The 22,561-nt window shown below is 41.1% G+C and overlaps 1 protein-coding gene across 1 annotated transcript in view; it reads left to right on the forward strand.

The window, feature by feature from the left end:
- Positions 1–22,561, forward strand: part of LOC117225986 (uncharacterized) — a 341,074-nt gene that overhangs the window by 299,749 nt on the left and 18,764 nt on the right. Inside the window, exons 6-8 of the mRNA XM_033479882.2 lie at positions 10,618–10,775; positions 12,259–12,393; positions 16,193–16,398. Of these exons, the coding sequence (XP_033335773.1) occupies positions 10,618–10,775; positions 12,259–12,393; positions 16,193–16,398 (499 nt within the window). The remainder of the gene's footprint in view (positions 1–10,617; positions 10,776–12,258; positions 12,394–16,192; positions 16,399–22,561) is intronic.

Below are 22,561 nucleotides of genomic sequence, written 5' to 3' on the forward strand. Positions count from 1 at the left end.
TATTATATTATATTATATTATATTATATTATATTATATTATATTATATTATATTATATTATATTATATATTATTATTATAGATTATATTATATTATATTATATTATATATTATTATTATAGATTATATTATTATATTAAGTCTTATAATAAAAACTTTACAAATTCCAAATAAATTCGGTCTTCTCACTTTTGTGAAGCAGTACATGCCAGTTAGTATTACTGCTCGTTAAGTTTACTGTTAAACAAAGATTGAACAATTTGGGAAGAGGAGACGCGATTATTACAGTAAACAATTATAAAACAATGATAAAAACGAGCTGCGAGGCACCATTAATTGTTTCAGCTCTTCCAAAATTGTTCATTTTTGTTCGCACAAGCTCGTTCAGCTCGGCAGAAAATCCCTGGCCGAATGAAACGCGGCAGAGGTTTCCACGAGAATTCGGCGCTCGCGCGCGTCCGATAGAGACAATAAACCGGTCGATTTAGAGGTTTCCGCTGGACCGACCGGTTGTCAACTTTTAAGCCTCGAGGAGGTTCGGTATCGGTCTGCGGGAATATTACCGCGACGGGGCGAAGATTCAGAGACGGCCGCGTAATCATCGAACTTCGAAAACTAAGGGACGATCGTTACCCGGCCGGATCGTTGCCGCTCGGTGGTTCGACGTGGAAGGAGACAGCGCCGCGCCCCGTGTCCCTTATCAGTCGTCACGGACATTAGGGTCGGCTGGGGCGGTCGAAGAAAACGGAGGGCTAAAGGGGGCACTTCAAAAGATGGTCGCGGGGCCTTGACAAAGGCCGAGACCCGCGGTCGCCGATAATTGGACGGTGGCTCGGGGAAAGAAATTAAAATACTCCAGACGAGACGGGAATCGCCGGCGCAGTGTTGCCGCCTTGTATTATATTTTATAAATCCGTGGCGGCGCGGCGGACAAAGTCCCCCGGAATCCCGTGGATCCGCCGCCCTCCGAAATATCCGTGCAGATTTTATATTCCCGCGAATTTTTAACGTTAAAACTAACGAAGATAATTATCGCCTCGTAAGAATTACAAGATGGAATTTATCGTTTGTTCGATTTGTATTTATTTTAGAATTTATCGTTAATCTCTAGAGTGATTTTAATTCTTCGCAACTTTTTTATAACGCCGTTTGTGTCCGAGCAAGGGAATTGTATTCGACAATTTTGATACGGAACCAGCTTCACGACCTCCGATAATTACGAAATCGAAAATGTGAAACTGATCGTTCGACCGGTCAGCGTTGATGTTTCGATCGATGGGTGGGGGTGAAACACCGTGAACGTATATTGAACGGGACATTACAATTATCTGGAAACATCGTGGATCTTTCTATCGGAAAATTAGATTTTGATTTTGCAACTGTATGACTGACCGCGGATTTTATGCGTTTATGCCGAGTTTTTGTATTCTTCTACTATATTTTGTTTATTCCTGAATAAAAAATATTTAATATGTGTTATCCGATAAACCGCTTAACCATTATTAAACGTATATATGTATAATCTTCATTATATATTTATATTATATACTATTATATATATTATATTATATTTATTTATATTACAATAATATATATTTATATTATATTTATTTATATTACAATAATATATATTTATATTATATTTATTTATATTACAATAACATATATTATATTGTATTTATTTACATTACAATAATATATATTATATTATATTTATTTATATTACAATAACATATATTATATTATATTTATTTATATTACAATAATATATATTTATAGTATACATTATTATATACATTATATAATATATATATAATGTTTTATATAAAACATCGATCGTACTCACAATTGTTATTAATTCTGCAAACATAATATCGCTTATAGTGTATAGTATATAGTATAGTATATAGTATAATATATAGAAGTTGTCGCGAATAGTGTGCGCGTCGCTAACAACCCAGCCCAGGTTCTCCTAGCACAATAAAAAAGCGAAAGTAATCAATTATGCCCGGAAAGCGAACCAAGGGGACACGGCGATTGGTCAGCGCACAGTAACTGGCGTCACCTACCCTAGATCCACGGCGAAGTCCGTAGAGGTGGCAACGCTGATCGCCGGCGTGGATGATGCCGAGCACTGGGATCAGAAGAGTGGAATGGGGGGGAGGGTCCAGGGGTTGAGGCCGGGGTGGCCACCCTTAACGCAGCCCTTCCGCGTCACCGTTCCTCTCCTTCACGCCTTTCTCCCTCCCTCCCTCCCGCGGCAGTTTCGCGCTTATTATCCGAAAGTTCCAAAGTGAAACAGAGTGAAACTCTGTCGGCGTGGAGAACTTTTAACAACGCTACGAAGGCACGAATTCGTGGGTATCTCTTGTGTCACGCTGCCGCCGCCGACGACGGCGTCGACGGCGTCGACGACGACGCTGCCATGGGACTCCTCGGTAAAGGGATGAAACACGGCCGGGGGAGCAGGCGCAGGGCCGGACGACGGAGAGATTTTGATGGGGAAAAGAATGCGTCTCTCGAGAGGGAGGACGGAAGTGACGGGAGAACGCGGGAAATAATGTCTCATAAAACGTATGGGGACCTGGCCCGGGTGCCGGCTGGTTTAATACCGTTATATATGGCGGGATAATCAAATACCGGGCTCTCTCCTGTCGGGCCTGAGGTAGTTTTGCGGATAAGATCAATCTGGTACAAAGGATAGGCCAGTCGATGTATCGGGGGTTTAAGGGGTTGTTTCACCCTCGCGTCGTCGACTCCTTTCGCAGCTGGGCTAATTAACGCTACTAATTGTTCGATAATTCTTCTAATAGATCGAGACAATTTTTGCTTTTCTCATAGATATACAGGGGTGTTCCACAATTATTCTAACAGCCGAAAATGAGAGGTAGCTGAGGTCATTTGAAGTAACTTTTTCCTTTGCGAAAATGCGATCTGCGGCTTTGTTTACGAGTTATTAACGGAAAACACTGACCAATGAGAGGTGACGGCGCGAAGTTCGAGAGCCCGCAGCACGAGGCTTTGACGGATGGTCGGGGGACGGATTCGAGCCGCGTTCGAAGTATTGAACAAATCACGAATGATTCGCGAAGCTAATTTCATAAATAATAATCGTGTTAAAGGACGTAAGGTATATATGTTTGATAGAAAAATATGATGATATATCTTGAAAATTTCATATGTCGACCTTGATATAACCTTGACATGACCTTGATATGACCTTGACATGACCTTAACATGACCTTCACATAACCTTGGCATAACCTTCATATGTCAAGGTTATGTGAAGGTCATGCCAAGGTCATGTCAAGGTTACGTCAAGGTCAATAATTCCGTGTCCGAGCACAGTTCAACGAATGATTCGCAAAGCTAATTTAAGAAATAATAATCGTGGTAAAGGACGTAAGTAATTAATACTGTAATTACTACGGTCGACTTTAGCGCACTATTTTAATCGATAATTTTATGGTAATATGGTAACGGTCCATTTTATGGTAAATTAGTTTCGTTAGTTAAATATTTTCTATCTCGAGTTCGTCGAAACGGAGAGGACACTTGGACACATTCGTGACGAAGTTCTTTCGTCGATCATACCTCGGGCTCTTCCTCGGCAAACGCTGCCTCTTATTTGCGTAATCAGAACTTTTCGCGGCGTTTTCGTCGTTCCGCCGCGCCGTTGCGATCGAGTTCCCTCCACGAAATGATTTTCTACGGGAAACATTGACGTTGGACAGCGCTAATGGAAAAAGAATTTCATAGACGAAGCGACGGGCAACGGCGTCGGAAGTGGAACCGGTGATCCCTGCGAGGTATTAGAGAATAAAAGTTAAAGAAAAAGAGAGGAAAAGGAGATTTGGAAAGTTTAGCGAGCAATCGGAGCACAGAAATTCCGCGAGGGGCATGGGAAGGGCTGCGAGGGGAGAAAGATTTGGGACTTTCGAGCGGATAGGGAAGAGCGGGAATTCTGCGCCGGAGAGAAAGTAAAAGTTTCGGGAATCCCGGCGAGGTATTAAAGAATAAAAAACCCGGCGAGAGAGGGGTATTAACACTAGGTTTACGGATCACTGAAAGCGACTATTTCATATTACTCTATGGAAAACAATCGGAAATTTATTTATCCAGATGCTTCGCGAAGGCGATTTATCGAATGAATTCGTCGCGAGTCTCCGATCCTTTCTTTCGCAATTCCTGATACTATAAAAACGCTTCTATCAGATATCTTTATACGAACTACTTTCGTTCGAACATATGTTACGATAAAAATCGTAAACCATACACAATTTAACCATAACTATAAAAATAACCCGTTTACACTTTCGTCAAAGTTTCAAATTCTCGAAAAATTTGTCGATCTTCGAACAGCTGTAACTTCGTGCAAAAAAATCATACAACAATGGAACTAGGCTCGTTTTAAAGCCCGAAGTGTCTACTTTCGGAGGTCGTACGTTGATTTCTTTAAAAAAATTTATTCGCGACGCAGTGAATGGAAAACCTCGTTCAAGACTTTGCACGAAATTTCTAACCTTCGAAGCATCGACGATGCTCAAAATACTGTAACTCCGTGAATAAAAATCGTGGAACAACGAAACTGGATTCATTTTAAAGCCTGAAATCTCTACTTTCTCCGTGTATAATTCATTTTCGTCGACAAAATTGTTCGGAGACACGGCACGCGGGGAAAGTGTACCAATTTATATCGGACAAAGTAGAAACGAGTGATTTATGAAATCTTGGAATTCAAAACGGCATAAATTCTCCCTAATTGAGCTAGATTTGATCAAAAAAATCAGATCCAACGACGCAGACAGTTCGTAACGAGTACGTCAAAAAACAGTTCCGAAAGGGAACGCGGATCGATCTAATGATTTCCCGTTCGCGCCGCGGATTCCGACAATAAATTCTAGGCTCGGCGGCGGCCCGGGATCCGTCGACCGCCGATCCGAGCAAAACAAATCGAAACAAAATAGGTTAATACCGGCAGCTGGAAGCCAGCCTGCCGCCGGATAACGCAATAGCGGCTCTATCGCGGATAGAAAACACAGGTTTGAGCCGGATCGTTTTCGCGGAGCGGCGCGATACGTTAGTCCGGAATTACCAACCGAACTACTTCGCGGACGAGGTAGAAAGTTCGCCGGGCGAGCGTACAAATTACATATTTAATCAACTCATTTGGACGCGGATGCACGGGGGCTGCAGGCTGTTTGCACGGTTGCAGCTCCGTCGATTGAAAGACGCGAGGAGCGGAACGAGCTTCGTCGAATTTCTAATAAAACGCGGCGGGGCGCTCGTCTTCCTCGCGCTAATTCGCCCGAAATTCGATGGGACTGCTCGCTGGTGCCGATCGACGAGGATCACCAGGGAATAAACAAGGATAGACGGGGATGAGAACGACCGGGTCCCGAGTTTAATCGGATGCGTGTACGCTCTTGATCGAAGGAGCGACAGAGGGGGACGGGGGGAACAAATGAAACGGGAGAGGAAAAGAATATCGCGCGATGTTACGGCACCTCGTTGCTTTTTCAACGAATTGCCCCGCGTGGAATTGCCGCCTTTGAAAACTCGAAAGTCAGCATACACCGATCATGCTCTTTTTTAGCTGATTTCATCTTTGGTCAGAATGTTGTAGCTCGGTTGCATCTTTTTTCTTTGTAATCGTCGTGATTTTTGCTTTTGAATTTGTTGCTTCGACGTTAATTCGTGGCGTGAATTGAATTTTGAAAGATTTCGTTGAATTGATCGAATCGAATTCGCTTTGCACGATCATGTGAATTAATTAGAATCGTGATCAATGGTGTAAATCTCGTTTTTAAAAATGTTCTTGAGTCGTTTCGGTTAAATTCGTGCCTTGAAATGTAATCCATGAATGTGAAAATGTTCAAAAAATAAGTGAAATAAACGATAGAGCGACTATAAATTAACTTAACCCTAAATTATCCTCAACAGTAAATTTAATGTAATTTCTCGTAACGGCACATAAAATTTATACTACGTATCGCTTTACACAATCATGTGAACTAATTAAAATCGTGATCAATGTTGTAAATCTCGTTTTTAAAAATGTTCTTGAATCGTTTCGGTTAAATTCGTGCCTTGAAATGTAATCCACGAATGCGAAAATGTTTCAAAAACAAGTGAAATAAACGATGAAGCGACTATAAATTAACTTAACCCTAAATTATCCTCGACAATAAATTTAATGTAATTGAACACATAAAATTTATACTACGTATCAGCCTCGATCCATGGATATCCTATTGTCAGAGAATTCTATTTTCATTGTAAAAGGGTGAAACTATCGGTTGCGGATGGAACGCTCGTCGCTCGAAATGATCCCTATAAAACATCTTCACCCTAATTCAACCGAAGCGACGACGATTCCTGGGTCTCGAATTAAATCGAACGCGTTTCGACTCTGGATCAAATCGATGCGACATTGTACCGTCCCGGATCGACGCGTCTTCCGGTTTGCAGGATAAAGAAGAAAAAAAAGTGAGGAGGAGGAGAAGGCGGAGCGAACTGCGGAATGAAACAAGAGGAGTGTAAAAGAGGAATCGCGGAGCCCTCGTCGTATTTATCCGGCCGTGTACTTCCTACGTCTGTCCTGCAGCTTTCCATCCCCTCGAAATAAAACTTCGCCTCCTTCCGCGTCCCCTTCGCCGTCCAGCTGCCACCTACGCTCGCTACTTTCGTGCACCCTCTCCTCTCCTTGTTCGCGCTCTCTGAATCTTCGGACACGATCCTCCTCCTTTTTCCAACAAATTCTCTCTATTTCTGTCTCTATCTCTCTATTTTTCTCTATTTCCCTCTCTCTATTTCTCGTTTTCTCTATTTCTCTATTTCTCTATTTTTCTATTTCTCTATTTCTCTATTTCACTATTTCTCTATTTTTCTATTTCTCTATTTCTCTATTTTTCTATTTCTTTCTATTTCTCGTTTTCTCTATTTCTCTATTTCACTATTTCTCTATTTCTCTCTATTTCTCTATTTTTCTATTTTTCTATTTCTCTATTTCTCTATTTCTCTCTATTTCTCTATTCTTCTATTTCTCTCTATTTCCCTCTCTCTATTTCTCGTTTTCTCTATTTCTCTATTTCTCTATTTCTCTTTTTCTCTATTTCTCTATTTTTCTATTTCTCTATTTTTCTATTTCTCTCTATTTTTCTATTTCTCTATTTCTCTATTTCTCTATTTTTCTATTTCTCTCTATTTTTCTATTTCTCTATTTCTCTATTTCTCTATTTCCCTCTCTCTATTTCTCAATTTCTCTATTTCTCTATTTCCCTATTTCTCCCTTTCTCTATTTCTCTCTCTCTCTCTCTCTCTCTTTCTCTTTTTCTGGGTGTCTATTTCTCTCCATCTCCTTTATCTTTCTACCTTTCCATCTCTCTGTATCTTTCTATCTCTGTCTCTCTCTCTCTCTCTCTCTCTCTCTCTCTCTCTCTCTTTATTTCTCCTCGAGAACCGTCACGCCGCCGCGCCGAAGAGCCGGCCTCTTCTTTCCTATTTAACGCGTCTTCGTTTCCCCGGGCCGCTTGTTTATAGTTCCGAGATATTTTGTTTTATTCGCTACTTTATCGCCCGGGCGAATTGCTTGTCGAGGATTCGAGGGTTGCAACCCCTGGATGCCTCGCAGTTAATGGCTCGTTCACTGACACCGGCATGTTTTCAGAGCTGAGGAGACCCCCGGCACGACTGTCTACGCTAGAACAGCTTCCCGGGCGATCGAAACCCGTTCTCTTAGCACAAGGCTTGTTTAAATGCAAGAACTCCGTGATATCGTTGCTTTTTAATCGGTTCGATTAAAAAAGATCGTTTCCGATTTTTAAGACTCCGGTTATTTTCGTGTTAACCCCCAACCAAACTCAATGTGAGATATAATTTTATTTCAGTAGTTCTGTTATTATATTATATTAATATTTTGTTAGTATTGTTATTATAGTACGTTATTATATTATTAGATTTATTATTATATTATGGTTATTTTTTACTACTTCTATTATTATATTATATTAATATTTTATTAGTATTATTATTTCAGTATGTTATTATATTATTAGTTCTACTATATATTATATTATGATTATTATTTTATTAGTTCTCTATTATTATATTATATTAATATTTTATTAGTATTATTATTTCAGTGATTATATTATTAGTTCTACTATTATATTGAGGTTATTATCTTATTAGTTCTATTATTATACTATATTAATATTTTATTAGTATTATTAATGTAGTATGTTATTATTTTATTGGTTTTACTATTATACTATGGTTATTATTTTACGACTATTTCATTATAGTTCTATTATTATATTATATTGTTACTTTAGCGGTTTTGTTTATTACACTATTATTTTATTAGATTTATTATTTTCGTACGGTTCTATGTAAACAATTTCGTGTTGCGTTTCCACGATGACTTTTCGGAGTACTACAGTCCCTCTTGAAACTTCGTTTTACAACGTTTTATGGCGTGACCCCGCGTACATTGTTATTCACTTTCCATTCATTTTATCTACACATCCATGACGTATAGGTTCGGATCTACCACAGCGGCGCGCACACTATTAGCTGCTGAAACAATAGTGGTTTTTGCTTGTCTACGCTGCCGGCTTTATTTTTTCGTTCCCTTTTGGTACCGCGCTCTTTCTCTCTTTGGCAACGCACATGACAGCTCCTTTTTCCCGTAGAAGGTTGCGGCTTTCGAGTGGTTTTCGAGGGTTTTCACCATGGAATATAGCCTCCATATTTCCCGGGCGCAGACATCTGACCGCGTTTGATAACACTTTTCCGCGTTTTCCTAAAACCTCTGACCTAATCTGTTCGCGAAATTTTGCCACTTCGTTTTTCTCTTTTTTTCCGGATTTTTTTCTCTCCTTTCTCGGTTCCGTGTCGCATCTCGTACGCGGACAGGTAGAAAACTAGAAATTTAGACCAACGTTGACTCGAAATTTCGCTTCGGAATTAAGCGAAACCGGCCGATTCGGGCCGCGGAATTTTTGCGCAGAATGAAAACTTGTCACGTGAAAATTGTGGGTCAATGCTTTGAGCGCCGCGTGCTGCCCGGCGTGCGCCGTTTTTTTTTATTTTCCATATCGGAACCCCGTCGTCGTCGTTGTCGTCGTCGTTCCGTCGCAACGAACGCAATTTTACATTTTCATGCCGAGCGGCCGTCTAAACGAAAAACCGTCGACCGTGCGGAAATAATCGAACGATAAGAAATGATCGAAAGTATGCTATTCGAACTGGATACAGTAATGTCTCCCTAATTGACGCTCAGCTTGTACACAAAACCGGACAATTTGGGAAGAGGAGATACGATTATTCGAGCGTTGTGTCTCGTTTCAATAATTGTTAACGTTCGGTTACTGTAAGAACAAGCCGCAAGGCTCGAATAATCGTATCTCTTCTTCCGAAATTGTCCATTTTTGTGCACAATGTGAGCGTCAATCAGGGAGACTTTACCGTAACTTTTTTTCGAAGTTTCATCGATCGAATATTTTCTGTTGATTTACCATGGCACGCATTTAGGACAGAAATAACTGGATCGAATGGAAAATAGCGATGATATCTAAACAATTTCAAATATCGTTGCATCAAATTATTTGCATCAAATTATTTGTACCAAATTATTAGGTCGTTCGGAAAGTTGTTTCATTCTTTCGCGAGAAAATGAAAGATGATTTTTTTAATGTTACGAGTAAAAGCAAACTTTTCGACATTTTTCCGGTAGCTTTAAAATCTTATTGTTTTACATTTGGAAAAATACTGAATCAAGTGTTTTTTTAACACCCTTACAAAATTAAATTTTTATGAAAAACGAAACAACTTTCCGAACGACCAAATATTTGCATCAAATTATTGCCTCGATAATTATTAAATTTATCGAGGAAAGAAGGAAACGTCTATGCAGTTGCTGCGTCTTCAAATTAACCCTTTGACGTATTTCAACGAGTCAGTGGAGATTTCTACTGATAAACTGTTAGATATAAATATCGTTCCGTTCGTTTCAGTCGGAATCAAATGCTAGTCTCATGCAATCGATATTTAACACTAGATTTATACATTAAATTATTTTTTAATTTACGATTATTCATATCGTAAACGTACATTTGCGAGTTATTTATTCAATTTACTACTTCCGGCAAATATTACAATAACACTCATTAAAAATCAGAATAAATATCCTATTGTTACCTTTATGAACGAATATAAAACAGCTGTTTCTCGTGCCCCATAAATTCAGCGTTCGAGTAGACGTAATCCCGCAATAAAGATCAAGTTTCCTTCAAACAAACAGCTGCGATCGAAAAAGTTCAAATTATCGCGACACACAGAGTATGTACTTCGCACAAATCTGCACAGTCTAACGACAGCATAATGAGCTCACCGGCCGAGCAACGGAAGACACAAACACGTCCGTTCCGTCTGGAACAAACGGGTGCGATTCGAGCCAGATTCGATATCAGATCGCTCGAACGTTAGAAACAACAGGTAGACGTCGACCGAACGCTGAAGGCCGAAGAACCGAGGCACGCGGTCCCGGCTTTTCGGCCAATTATTCAGATATTCCCCGCAGAATTTCCGTGCTGAGCCGTCGGTTTATTTTCAGTTACTACGCCTCGACTGCTTTTCCACCCCGTTTGGCCCCGCCGCTCAAGAGACCACGTTTGATGCCGCCGACTCGGTCGCAGCACCCGAAGCAACAGAAACAACAGCCAGCTGCGAACACAGCCAGCGTCCCGGACCTGAACCAGCTGAAAGTGTACAGTGAGTATGCCGGCGACCGTTTCTGGTAGGCGCACTTCAGTATCGCGCGCGAGAAACGAACGAGATGAAAGGGGGCGATGCCAAGTTGACTGGAATCACGCGCCGATCACAAAGCGTCCTCCAACTTTGCCGAAGTCAAGTCGGAAGTCCAAGTTCAGGCATTTTTGCCGCCTGAACCGCGATAACTGCGTCGACGATTCTTTCGTAGAATTATTCTAAGCGCTCTCTTCAGCGCGACCGTGTTCGGTGAGTGCAGGTATTATTGCGGATGGCCCAAATACTGGTAGGCGCACTTCAGTATCGCGCGCGAGAAACGAACGAGATGAAAGGGGGCGATGCCAAGTTGACTGGAATCACGTGCCGATCACAAGGCGTTCTTCAACTTTGCCGAAGTCAAGTCGGAAGTCCAGGTTCGGGCATTTTTGCCGCTTGAACCGCGATAACTGCGTCGACGATTCTTTCGTAGAATTATTCTAAGCGCTCTTCTTAAGCGCGACCGTGTTCGGTGAGCGCGGGTATTATTGCGGACGGCCCAAATACAGTAATGTCTCCCTTACTGACGCTCAGATTATGCACAAAAATGGACAATTTGGGAAGAGGAGATACGATTATTTGAGCCTTGCAATAAGTTGTCGACAATCGGTAACCATAAAAAACGAGCCACAAGGCTTGAACAATCGTATCTCCTTTTCCAAAATTGTCCATTTTTGTGGACAATCTGAGCGTCAATTAGAGAGACATTACTGTAATACCTACGCTTCCACCACGTTTTTTGTAACGCTATGGTCGTCTGAACGCGTTTGAACCCTTGGCGAACCTTGAACCTCGAACCTTGAACCTTGAACCCTGAACCTTGAACCTTGAACCTTGAATCTTAAATCTTGAATCTTGAATCTTGAACCTTGAACCTTCACTTGACACACCGACATTGTTTTTAGCCGGCATAAAAATCTGCTCTCGCTCTCTCTCCCTTGATATTTAACATTAACTTTCACAAAACAAATGCAACTTTCCTTCTCCATTAATCGCAATCGAAAAAAAATCGCAGTCGTTGCAACTGTAACGGAAATATCGCGATGCACCGGTCTTGTATCGAACACTTCTCAATTGTTTTCAAGAGCACGTGGTTCCTCGCAAAATATCATAAAACATAAACGGGACAATCTAACTTCGCGCGGCTCCGTTCTAACGAGCTACGTTCGGATAATTCGCCGCGATCCAGAACGGAAATAAAGATTTCATTCTATCGCGGCGCATTTGCCCGCGAAAATACGAATATTCCGGCCGTAGTTTATTTGCAAACGAACCCGGTCCGATGTTTACAAAGCAGAAAATCTCTTCGGAAACGTTTCAATGGAAAGATGCCCGGGCCCGATCTTCCAGCAAACTATCTTCCGTAGCCGAAGCCGTGCGCGCGGGATCAAACGAAAATATCAAACGGCCAAATAAACAAACGAAGTCGCCCGGAATTTTTCTGTTCCAGGCAATCCGGACATACTGATCTGCGGCAACTGCAGGGAAATGTTTACGGACCTGGGCGAGCTGCTCGAACACAAACGGAATTACTGCAAGCTGCGGTTCACATGTAAATGTCACACTTTCAACGGAACAGCCCCAAGTAGGTACTCGCGAGAATATGTTTGGGTTTGTTTCGGGATCCCGGGGTCCGATTCAGGGTGATCCGGATTCAGTTCCGGTGACGTTTTTCGTAGAACTTTCGAACCACCGGAGATATCCGTATTACAAAGAATTCGAGACACAGCGAATTCTCTCCGATTTTCCTTCGGCTTGTAAAGAAAAATGGACAATTTGGGGAGAGGAGATACGATTGTTGGAGCTTTATACCTCGTTTTTATAATTATGGACGATCGGCGACTATAAAAATAAGCCGCGATGCTCGAATAATCGCCCGCAGCTCATTTTTATAGTTTCTTTCAATTTTTATTTTTACCATTTATTTTTATGGTTTCGTTCAACGATTATAGAAACGAGATGCAAGTCTCGAATTAATCGTATCTTCTCTTCCTAAATTATCTATTTTTGTTTACAAGCGGAAGGAAAATTGGAAGAATTTGCTGTATACTGCATTTTTGAGAAATAAGTATTCTGTGCTACGGTGTAGCTTCCGTTGACCCTTTCAATGCTTACATCATAAAAAGACATCGGATTTCATGCATTTATTGCGAAAATTGATAAGAGAAAAATGTGAAGAAAATGTGAGAAAAGTGGTGAAAATGGAAGAATTTAGGAACAGCGTTGCATTATTTTCAGGTGATTAAAGCTATTAAAAGAAAAACTACATTTTTCTTTGGCTCTAGTTTCATACAAATTCTCTGCGAAATTTTATTTTGCATAATGATCCGCTGGTCTGATCATGAGTGACATGTGACAAGTGATTATCTTTGCATGACTTGTGATACGATTATAAGTAGACCGCGGATTTTATGCATTTATGACAAAAATGAATGGATCAAGTACAAAATAACGCGAACATTTAAGGAATTTACAAGTACTATTGCTTTTTGATATTTAAAAATAGATGCTTTTAAAATAATAGCTTCTCTATCTTGTAAATAATACAGACGATTTTTACTTTGCATAAAAATCCGCAGTCCAACTTTAAGTACCAATAATATGATCTTTATTGAATGGCATTCAAACGAATGTAATATAAAGTCACAAATAATTATTAAAAATTAGATAACTGTCTGTCATACTTTTTTTTTCATTCCAGTCAATATTGAAAGGGACCACGAGTTGTGCTGTTTTAAAATAATTAAGTAAGATAGTTCCGATTATTTTTTAGGTATGATTTTGCACAGAATGATCCATAAAATATATCTCCCTTCGTGAAACTGCCTTCTCCCAAATGCAACGAAACTTGAACACAATGGTGCCAAAATGCAATGGGACTAGAATATGCAATAGAATAAGAGTATATATATATTAATATACTCTAATAATTAAGTAATATATTAATAAGTAATATATTATATGTATATAAATATAAAAATAGTACGTAAATGGTACAACTTCATCTCGAATGCAGATCTTTGAAAATTCGTAGCAGCTAAAATATTCGCACAATTTTGTTCGCGTCTGCTTTAAATTCTAGCTCAGTGGATCATCGAATAGTAACACGAACAGAGTGGACATCGATTTGCGAAACGGCTTCTCTGCAAAATGTCGCTTTTATGATCGCTTCTGTGATCCAGATCGCTTCCATGATCCAGATCGCTTCTGCGATCCAAATCACTTCGTTCCGAGATCGCGGGCGTCCGCCGCGCTCTTCTGAAATTTTTCAATAAAGAAATCCGGCTTTCGCCGCGATCGGCTCCGAGACATCGTCCCGCCGCGTTGTTTCCTCCCGCGGTTATCGGCGCCGCGCCGAATGGAGCAGGTGTAAAAATGGAATTCGAACCGATTCCTCGGCGCGCGTTACGATCGCCTTGCCTCGCCCCGGGCGGAATTGCATTTTGGCATTTTATCCGGAAACGCAGCTGCGTTGCTGCACCGGGACGCTTAGCGGTTTGTTTAGGACCGAGGAATCGAGTTTGGGGGGACCGTTACCGAAACGGCCGTCGAATTTGCCTGGAGGAGCCGCAGCAGCGTCGCTCTCGCCGGTTGTTTGCTGTTTCTGTGATTCGATTTACGGGTTCGGAAAAATTTCGATCGACCGGGCTTCGTTGTAATTCGCCGAAATTGCACGAAGATCTTCGAGCACTGTTTATTCCTCCGACTGTTCTGTTCTTTGGACTTTCATTCTCTCGAACTTTGAATCTTTCGTTCAATTTTCTTTCAATTCAATTCAATTCAATTTAATTAGTAGATCGCGGATCTCGATGCATTTATGGCATTTTCAGACTTCCGAACAGCAAGATATGCTATAAATTAATGACGTCGAACAGCAGTTTTTATTTCCGTTCTTAATTCGAATTTCGGCAAACGTATGCAACGCGTGAAATAACAACGGTACGAAAATAATAGTTGAATCTGCACAGAGAAACGTAGAGATTTGATTTCCCATCAAATCAAGATCCCGGCGTCGACAAACAAATATTTCCGGTTCGAGGGAAAAATTGTTCCTGCATCGTAATACCTGGAAAGTAATCTTTAAAAGTGCATCTATCCGGGGGGGGGGGAATGAGTACAGTCGACTGATGACCTTTGCCCGGGATCAAATATGTAAGACCTCGGCTATTACAGAAATTTTTATTTAGCCAGGCCAGACGGTCGATGGTAATCCGGTTCTAAATATCATCGAAAATGATGGACAGTAAGTTGACCTATTATTTAGACATCTTTAGCGACTAGCCCGTTTCACGAAAGGTCAGGGTACAGTCCCAGAGGAAAGACGTTCTGTGGAAATGATTGAATTATTTCGGAGCTATCGGTCGAACGCGAAGAAAACATTTGATATCATCTACGAACTTATGCCATTTGAGAAACGTTGTTAATGCATCGCGCGTCGGATCGGTCTGCTCGAAATTCGTAAGAGAAGCAAAACTCGGGCAAAATCTGTGGTCGACTGTACTGAAAGTAAATTTAAAAAATCATTCTTTCGTACTGATTCGTTAATCTTACTTGTTCCGATAGGGAGACAGATTTATAATATATATAAATAGTATTTAATTGCCACTTGCATTTTACGTATTGTAATTATACAGGCTATCCGAAAATTATGGTACTTCCGGGAAATGAGGGGTTCCTGAGATCATTTCAAGTAACTTTTTCCTTAGCGAAAATGCAACCCGCGGCTCCGTTTGCGAGTTATTAACGAAAAACATTGACCAATGAGAGGTGAGAGGCTGGCTGACGCGAGACGGCCGAGCCAATGAACGGAACTGGGCGTCGTCCGCTCGTTGGCTCGGCCGCACTGCGCCAGCCGCACTCTCCTCTCATTGGTCAGCGTTTTTCATTAATAACTCGTAAACGGAGCCGTGGATTGCATTTTCGCAAAGGAAAAAGTTGCTGCAAATGACCTCAGAAACCCCCATATAATTCTCAAATAATCTTGACATAATTTTGGGACATCCTGCATTACGTTTGAATTACAGCATACCAAAAATTGAATTCCAATAAAAATCATTAAACCGCTGCGAAATTTTGCAGGAATCAATAAATGCAAGATTTCGTATCGCTGACGTCCGAGTGCAAGATTATGTCAATGACTTTAACGAGCTGAAAATATTGCTGTCCATCGGTTATTTAAACATTGCCGTTGTTCCTAATTGCGTCTACTCGTTCTTCTCATAAATCAGAGCAGCGATAATCGAGAAAACATTCGCGACGCGTTTCAATCATCAGAAGCGACAAGACGGCGCGGAACGATGACGCGGGGAACCCGCGGTTTTCTATAATGATTATTACGTTTACGGACGGAGCGTTGTTCTAAACCGAGAATTTTATGTCCGAAGGGGATTCGACGACAGCTCTGCTCTGCGTCCTGTGCAAGGTATCCTTCCCCTCAGCATGGGAACTGATGGTTCACGCTCAGGCAGCTCACATGATCAACATTTACGAGCTGGGAACTCGACCTCAGAGTCCACGATCCGCGCCTAGCCCTCCGCACAGTCCAAACCAGCATCAGAAAGAATCATCACCGTCACCGCAAGACTTTCAGGTATCTCTTTTCTCCGCCGCCACGAGCACCCCGCAAATATTTATTATGCCGCCGCCGCTGTGCGCACCTCTTTTCCGCGACTCGAACGACTCGATGCAACAACGCGGCCGGATATGTAATTCGGCAATTATTTAACGAACGACGGGAGCATAATTTATGAGAATGTTCGCCGCGTTGATTCGATTTAACGAAACGGCGCGTTATTTGTCATCGAATTTCGTTCGCCGGAATTCTTGTTTCGATTAACGAGCGCGACCGCTCGCCGTGGTCAAAAATCCGAACAACGTTCGATATTACATATAATTAATTACATCCGCAACGGTCGACCAAAGCCAACTTCTGTGTATAACTTCTCGACAACGGTACGTTTCTTTCCCTTTCCGCGATTCAATTCAAAACGCGTTTCAACGAACGCGAACAATTCCCGTTGTTGCCCGACACCGTTCTTTTTCTTTTTTTTTTTTTACCCGGTGAAACGACGACGCTTTTTAGAGCCAATAAAAGGAAACGATAATCGTGTGTAATTACCCGACGCGAATTATGTTTCGCGACGAACAAACAGCGAGCAATATTTTATACACTTTCTCGTGACGAACTGTTGGCATTGTTGACGTTCCGCGGAATGCGACGCAAGCTGCATACTTTATGGCAAATCAGCGACGCACAATTGCTGCAACATTCGCTGCGCACAGAAGTCACGGCGTATAAAGTTCGTAATACAATTTTCTGCATAGAAATAACGACAGCGTCGGATTCATACTGAAATTTTGTTGCATCGAGATAACGACATCGAATTTATACTAACATTCCGCCGAATAGAAACACGTTGCGTAAAATTCGTGCTAAAAATTTGCTGCACAGACGTAATGGCATAAAATTCTGTGCTAAAAATGTTCAAGCATGGAGATACGTTGCCATGAAATTGATACAAAAATGTTCCGCATAGAAACGCATCGCATGAAATTGATACAAAAAGATTTACGCACGGAAACAATGCTATAAAATTCATACTAAAATGTTCTGCATGGAAACAATGCTATCAAATCCATACTAAAATGTGTTCTGCATAGAATTAATGCAATCAAATTCGTAGTAAAATTTTCTACGTGAAGATAAATGTTACAAAATCGATAAAAAAAATTCGCCGGTCACACAGATAATTACAGAAAATCGTAGCGCAATTCGTCTGTATAAAATAACGGCATAAAATTAACGCGATATTCTTGTCTTGATAAAAAAATAATTTACACGAGATTAGCAGAAAATTTTGCTGCTGGAAAATCGACGGCGTAAAATTCGCCGGATCCGCGTAAAAATCGTTAGTCCCGCGACGTTTCTAAAGAGTAATGAAAAAGAAGTGCCTCGCATAAAATTGATACAAAAGATTTCCGCACGGAAACAATGCTATAAAATTCATACTAAAATGTTCTGCATGGAAACAATGCTATCAAATCCATACTAAAATGTGTTCTGCATAGAATTAATGCAATCAAATTCGTAGTAAAATTTGCTGCTTGAAGATAAATGTTACAAAATCGATAAAAAGAATTCGCCGGTCACACAGATAATTACAGAAAATCGTAGCGCAATTCGTCTGTATAAAATAACGGCATAAAATTAACGCGATATTCTTGTCTTGATAAAAAATATAAGCAGAAAGCAAAAATAGCAGGAAATCTTGCTGGTGGAAAATCGACGGCGTAAAATTCGCCGGATCCGCGTAAAAATCGTTAGCCCCGCGACGTTTCTAAAGAGTAATGAAAAGGAAGTGCCTGGCAACTGTTAACCCGCGTGCATTATACACCGTCCGGGAATTGGATTCCGCCGAAAGAAAAGTAATTCCGCTCTGACGGATTTTCTATTTCGTTAGTTTTGTTGGCCAAAAAGTAGCGAAGTAGCGAACGATGACTGAGCGATCTTATCAGAATGAGGCCGGCGCTGAAAGGGTTCGAAAATAAAATAAGACGGCGACGGCCATACCTCGCGCAGCTTTAATTCTTTAGATCTGACCCCGATAGAAGCGCGGCCCGGCCGTGCTCGCTCTTCGATTTGCGTAATAGAAAAATTCTTCTCTTAATCGGTCCCGCAGCGTTTCCAATACGGTCGATAGAAAACCCCCTGTTTTCGATTATCCTTCGGCGAAGGAGAGAACTCTATTTTGCTCAAAATTGCTTTCGCCACGAATAAGACCGTCCACGAGTCCGCAAAATACTTCTCTATCCTTCATTCGACAGCGTTTTATTTTTGCTTACGAATTTTACGAACGAACGCCGCAATGAATTTCTCCGTGGATCGCGGCCGCGGATAGCTTCTTCGAGAACGCGACAAACGAAGATTTCGAAAGCGGAGCTTCGATAATAGCCGGAGAAAACTTTGTTAAAGCTCGAACAGACGACGTGAATTTTTTATTAAGCTCTTAAGGTTCTAGTTCATTGCACAATGACTGAAACGATTTTCTCTCAAATTTGCTGTTACTTGGAATAAAACAGCAGGAAAATGAAAATCTCCACAGTTCGTTGAAAAAGGTTTCCGGTGCCCTAATTCACGGTCTAATTAGTTTCGAATATAGCCAAGTCAGTAGCGCGCGATAAAACAAATTTCTTGAATACGCTGCAAAAGGGGATGGTTGATCTCGCGGAAGAAAAAATTTCGTTCGGAAACCGAAAAGTTTTCCGGTGAAAAATCCGTTTCCCCGCTGATTGGAAAGCCCGGCGTTTTCCGATTATCTTCGCGACGGAGAGGAGAAGAAAGTTCTATTTTGTTTAAAATTGCTTCTAGCCGGCGCGCGGGTCCCCGGCGCACAGCCAGCAACAAACGTCCGGTCGTTTCGAGTTTCGCGCGAGAAATTAATTGGAAGCGATTCGTCGCGAAACTTTTCTCGAAATGGATTTCATAGGGAACGATTGAACGGGGAAAACTGGCGTAACTCCCGGCCCAAGTTTATTTCCCGGGAAACGGACCGAGAGCTGAATTCTTTGTGTAACGCGTTTTAAAATATTCACGGATCGAGGAGATTGCTTCGACGTGTTGTAATGCCGCGGCGATGAAAAACTTTCCAGATAGAATTCCGAGTCCTCTCTCTCTCTTTTTTCTCCTCTCTTTCTCTCTCTTACTCTTTGCTCTCTCTCACACACACGCCCCCGGGAAACTCTTATTCTTAACGCAATAACCCGCGAATGACTTCTCGGTTTATTGCCGCAGTTGATCACGGCCGGCGCGGTGTTACAACCTGATGTGAGGAGAGCGGTGTATAAAAGACATTATCGCCGGGAATTTTATGCTTAGATACTGGGAGGATCGTCGGGGCTTATGGCTCCCATAAATAAAATCTGTATAACTCTTTTCATTTTCGGAATAATCGTTTCGAGCTTCCACTTGTAACGAACGCCGGCCCTGCTCGGAAACAAATCATCGTTCCCGGACGACGTTAATTTTTCACACAATCAGCGTTAACCGCCTCCTATTCTTTATTCCGTCGTGCACCCGCATCGACGTACCGGCGGCCGGTTCGCCGTCGTCCTCGTTCAAACGTTCTCTATCTGCTAATTTACCACCTCTCGGGATATTTTTTCGATATTTGGAGCACCGCGAGACGTTTAAGCGAAGCTAGAATATTCCACGTGCTTCGTACAGCTCCATTTATTCGCTTTCGCTTGTTCGAAGATAATGTTATTAATTCGAAGCTTCGTTTTTTGGATGGTCGGAAATGTTAGGGCAATTCCACCGAGGAGGGCAGATTAGGGCAGGAAGACTAATTCAGTCGCGTTCTCGGAATTTATTGCGATCTCTGCATCGTTCGATTTTTCTGTCAATTTGTTACAGATTTCGATACTGATTTTTCTTCAGTCAATTTGAATGGGATATGCGTCATTCGTTGCAGTTGTTCGTTGTTCGAATACCGTTGCAATTGTGCGTGTTCTCGTAGGTACTATTAAAATTTACTATTAAAATTTCATCGTCGTTTACTGTAAATTCTCCCGAATTTTTCTTCAGCTTGTAAACAAAAATGGACAATTTGGCAGGAGATACAATTCAAATAATATAATAATAAAAAATAATAATAATAACAATTATTCGAGTCCCGTGGCTCATTTTTATCGTTGCCGATTGTCAACAATGATAAAAACAAGGTACAGGACTTGAATAATTAAGAGCAATTTGGGAGAATTTAATATAATAATTTCTCTAATAGAACGAGAGACGATTTTTGTTTCTTTTACAAGTTAAAAAGTTTACCGTAAAATTTATCGTCATTTCAAGAATTTCAATATCGAAGAATTCGATATCGCAGTTTCACGAAAGGCGCGAAAATTCTTCAAAATTCTTCAAAATTCAAAATTCTTCAATCAAGGAACCGCGATTCAAAGGCGAATCGAAAGATTGAAGCGCGGACATTAGGATCAAATAAAATTCGAACGTGATCCCGCGATCGCATCGATACACCGTTGTTCGACGTTAACACGTATAATAAATCGCTGTGCAAGAGCGTGGATCGTATTAAAAATGTCTCGGCGTCGATCGAACGAGGCTGAATAAATAAGAGAAACTCGAAGAGAGACGGCGGCGAGCGCGGTTTTAATGTTGCCCCCGCAGTCGGCGAGGAGGACCGAGAGAAATTATTATGAAATCGGAGGAGAACAATAATGACAACGGCACCGGTCAATTTAAACAATTTATGTTTCCCTCGGCGTAGCAGAGGTGAACTGGTAATATCGCGAAGCGGCTCGATATTTAAGACACGGTCTCCGAACTAGCAGAACGAAAACTCCGCAACGAAAGAATGAAATCCTGTCGTCGTCGTCGTCGTCGTCGTCGTAGAGAACGACGTTCAACTTGGGGAAAATATTACTTCATCATATGTTTCTCTGTCGATATGTCAACTCCAGGGCGGAAACAAGGTATACGGATCGAGCTATCGGGAAATGGTTGCTCCATTGTTTCGGCTTTCGGAATCCTCTTCATTACTGTGTTTCTATCGGCGGAGTTAGCGAACGCTGGGTCCCGTACGAATTACTATTAAATCGGAAGTTCCGCAGATTTATGCTGGACGCAATTTTTGTCAAAATTTTTAGCTCGGAAAGCTTCGCTTTTATTTCGACGCTTTAATATTACTCTGAACGTAACGACCGAATTTTTATTCGATCCCGAAAACTTCGATGTTAAGGTTTAATTAGGCTGCGAACTTTATGCGTTTTTGGCAGACTTAATTTTTTATCATTCATATTGTCGTGAGAAATTCGATGGATTATAACGAAGATTTTGTTTTATTTTGACTTTAATATTACTCTTAATGTAACAGCCGGATTTTGATTCGATCCCGGAAACTTCGATGTCTTCGGTTTAATTAAGCTGCGATGTTTATGCATTTATAACGGACTTATAAAATTCACATTGTCGCGAGAAGTATGATAGAACGTAATGACGCTTTTATTTTATTTTGACGCTTTAATATTATTCTTAATGCAACGAGCGGATTTTTATTCGAATTCCAACAATTTCGATGTCTTCGTTTTAATTAGGCTGCGATGTTCATGCGTTTATACGAGTCGTAATTTTGGTTCCTGAATGCAGCGGCCAGATTTTTATTTCATTGAATTTCCACGAGAATTGTCCAAAAGTTCGCACGGATCAGAAACCATTTTAATCGACCGACACAAATTATTCGTTTACGAAATCTCTCGAAATGATCGCTTTGCCAATAAACCGGCTAACACATTGTGCAAGAAATTCTTCAAAAAATAAAAAATGCTAAAACACGAAATTCGTTGCGCTTCATTCGCCGTTCGATTGACCGAAAACTATTTGCTGGTTGGGGTGGAGGAGGAGGGAGAGGGGAAGTAAACTTAAGTTTCGCTTCTCCCAGCAAAAACTGTATTAAACACCGTCCATCTCGATGCTGTTCCCATCGCCTCGAGGGCCGGCTATTAAATAAATTAGCTTCCACGTTTTCTTTTTGTATCTTGATTGATTGCGCGGGTAAACATGTGCGGCGTAAAAATCGCAGCGGCAAGGGAACGCGAGTTAATGGAGGCGAGGCTCTTCCCCGGGCACAAACTCGATATTAAATATTTATTAAAGAGCTTGAAGGATTCTTTTATAAACACGTTGTCGTGCCCTCGCTCGTTTTACATGCATTATCAAAATTTATGCATGCCGTTTTATT

The sequence above is a fragment of the Megalopta genalis genome, chromosome 11, assembly GCF_051020955.1.
Source record: "Megalopta genalis isolate 19385.01 chromosome 11, iyMegGena1_principal, whole genome shotgun sequence".
Taxonomy (NCBI): domain Eukaryota; kingdom Metazoa; phylum Arthropoda; class Insecta; order Hymenoptera; family Halictidae; genus Megalopta; species Megalopta genalis.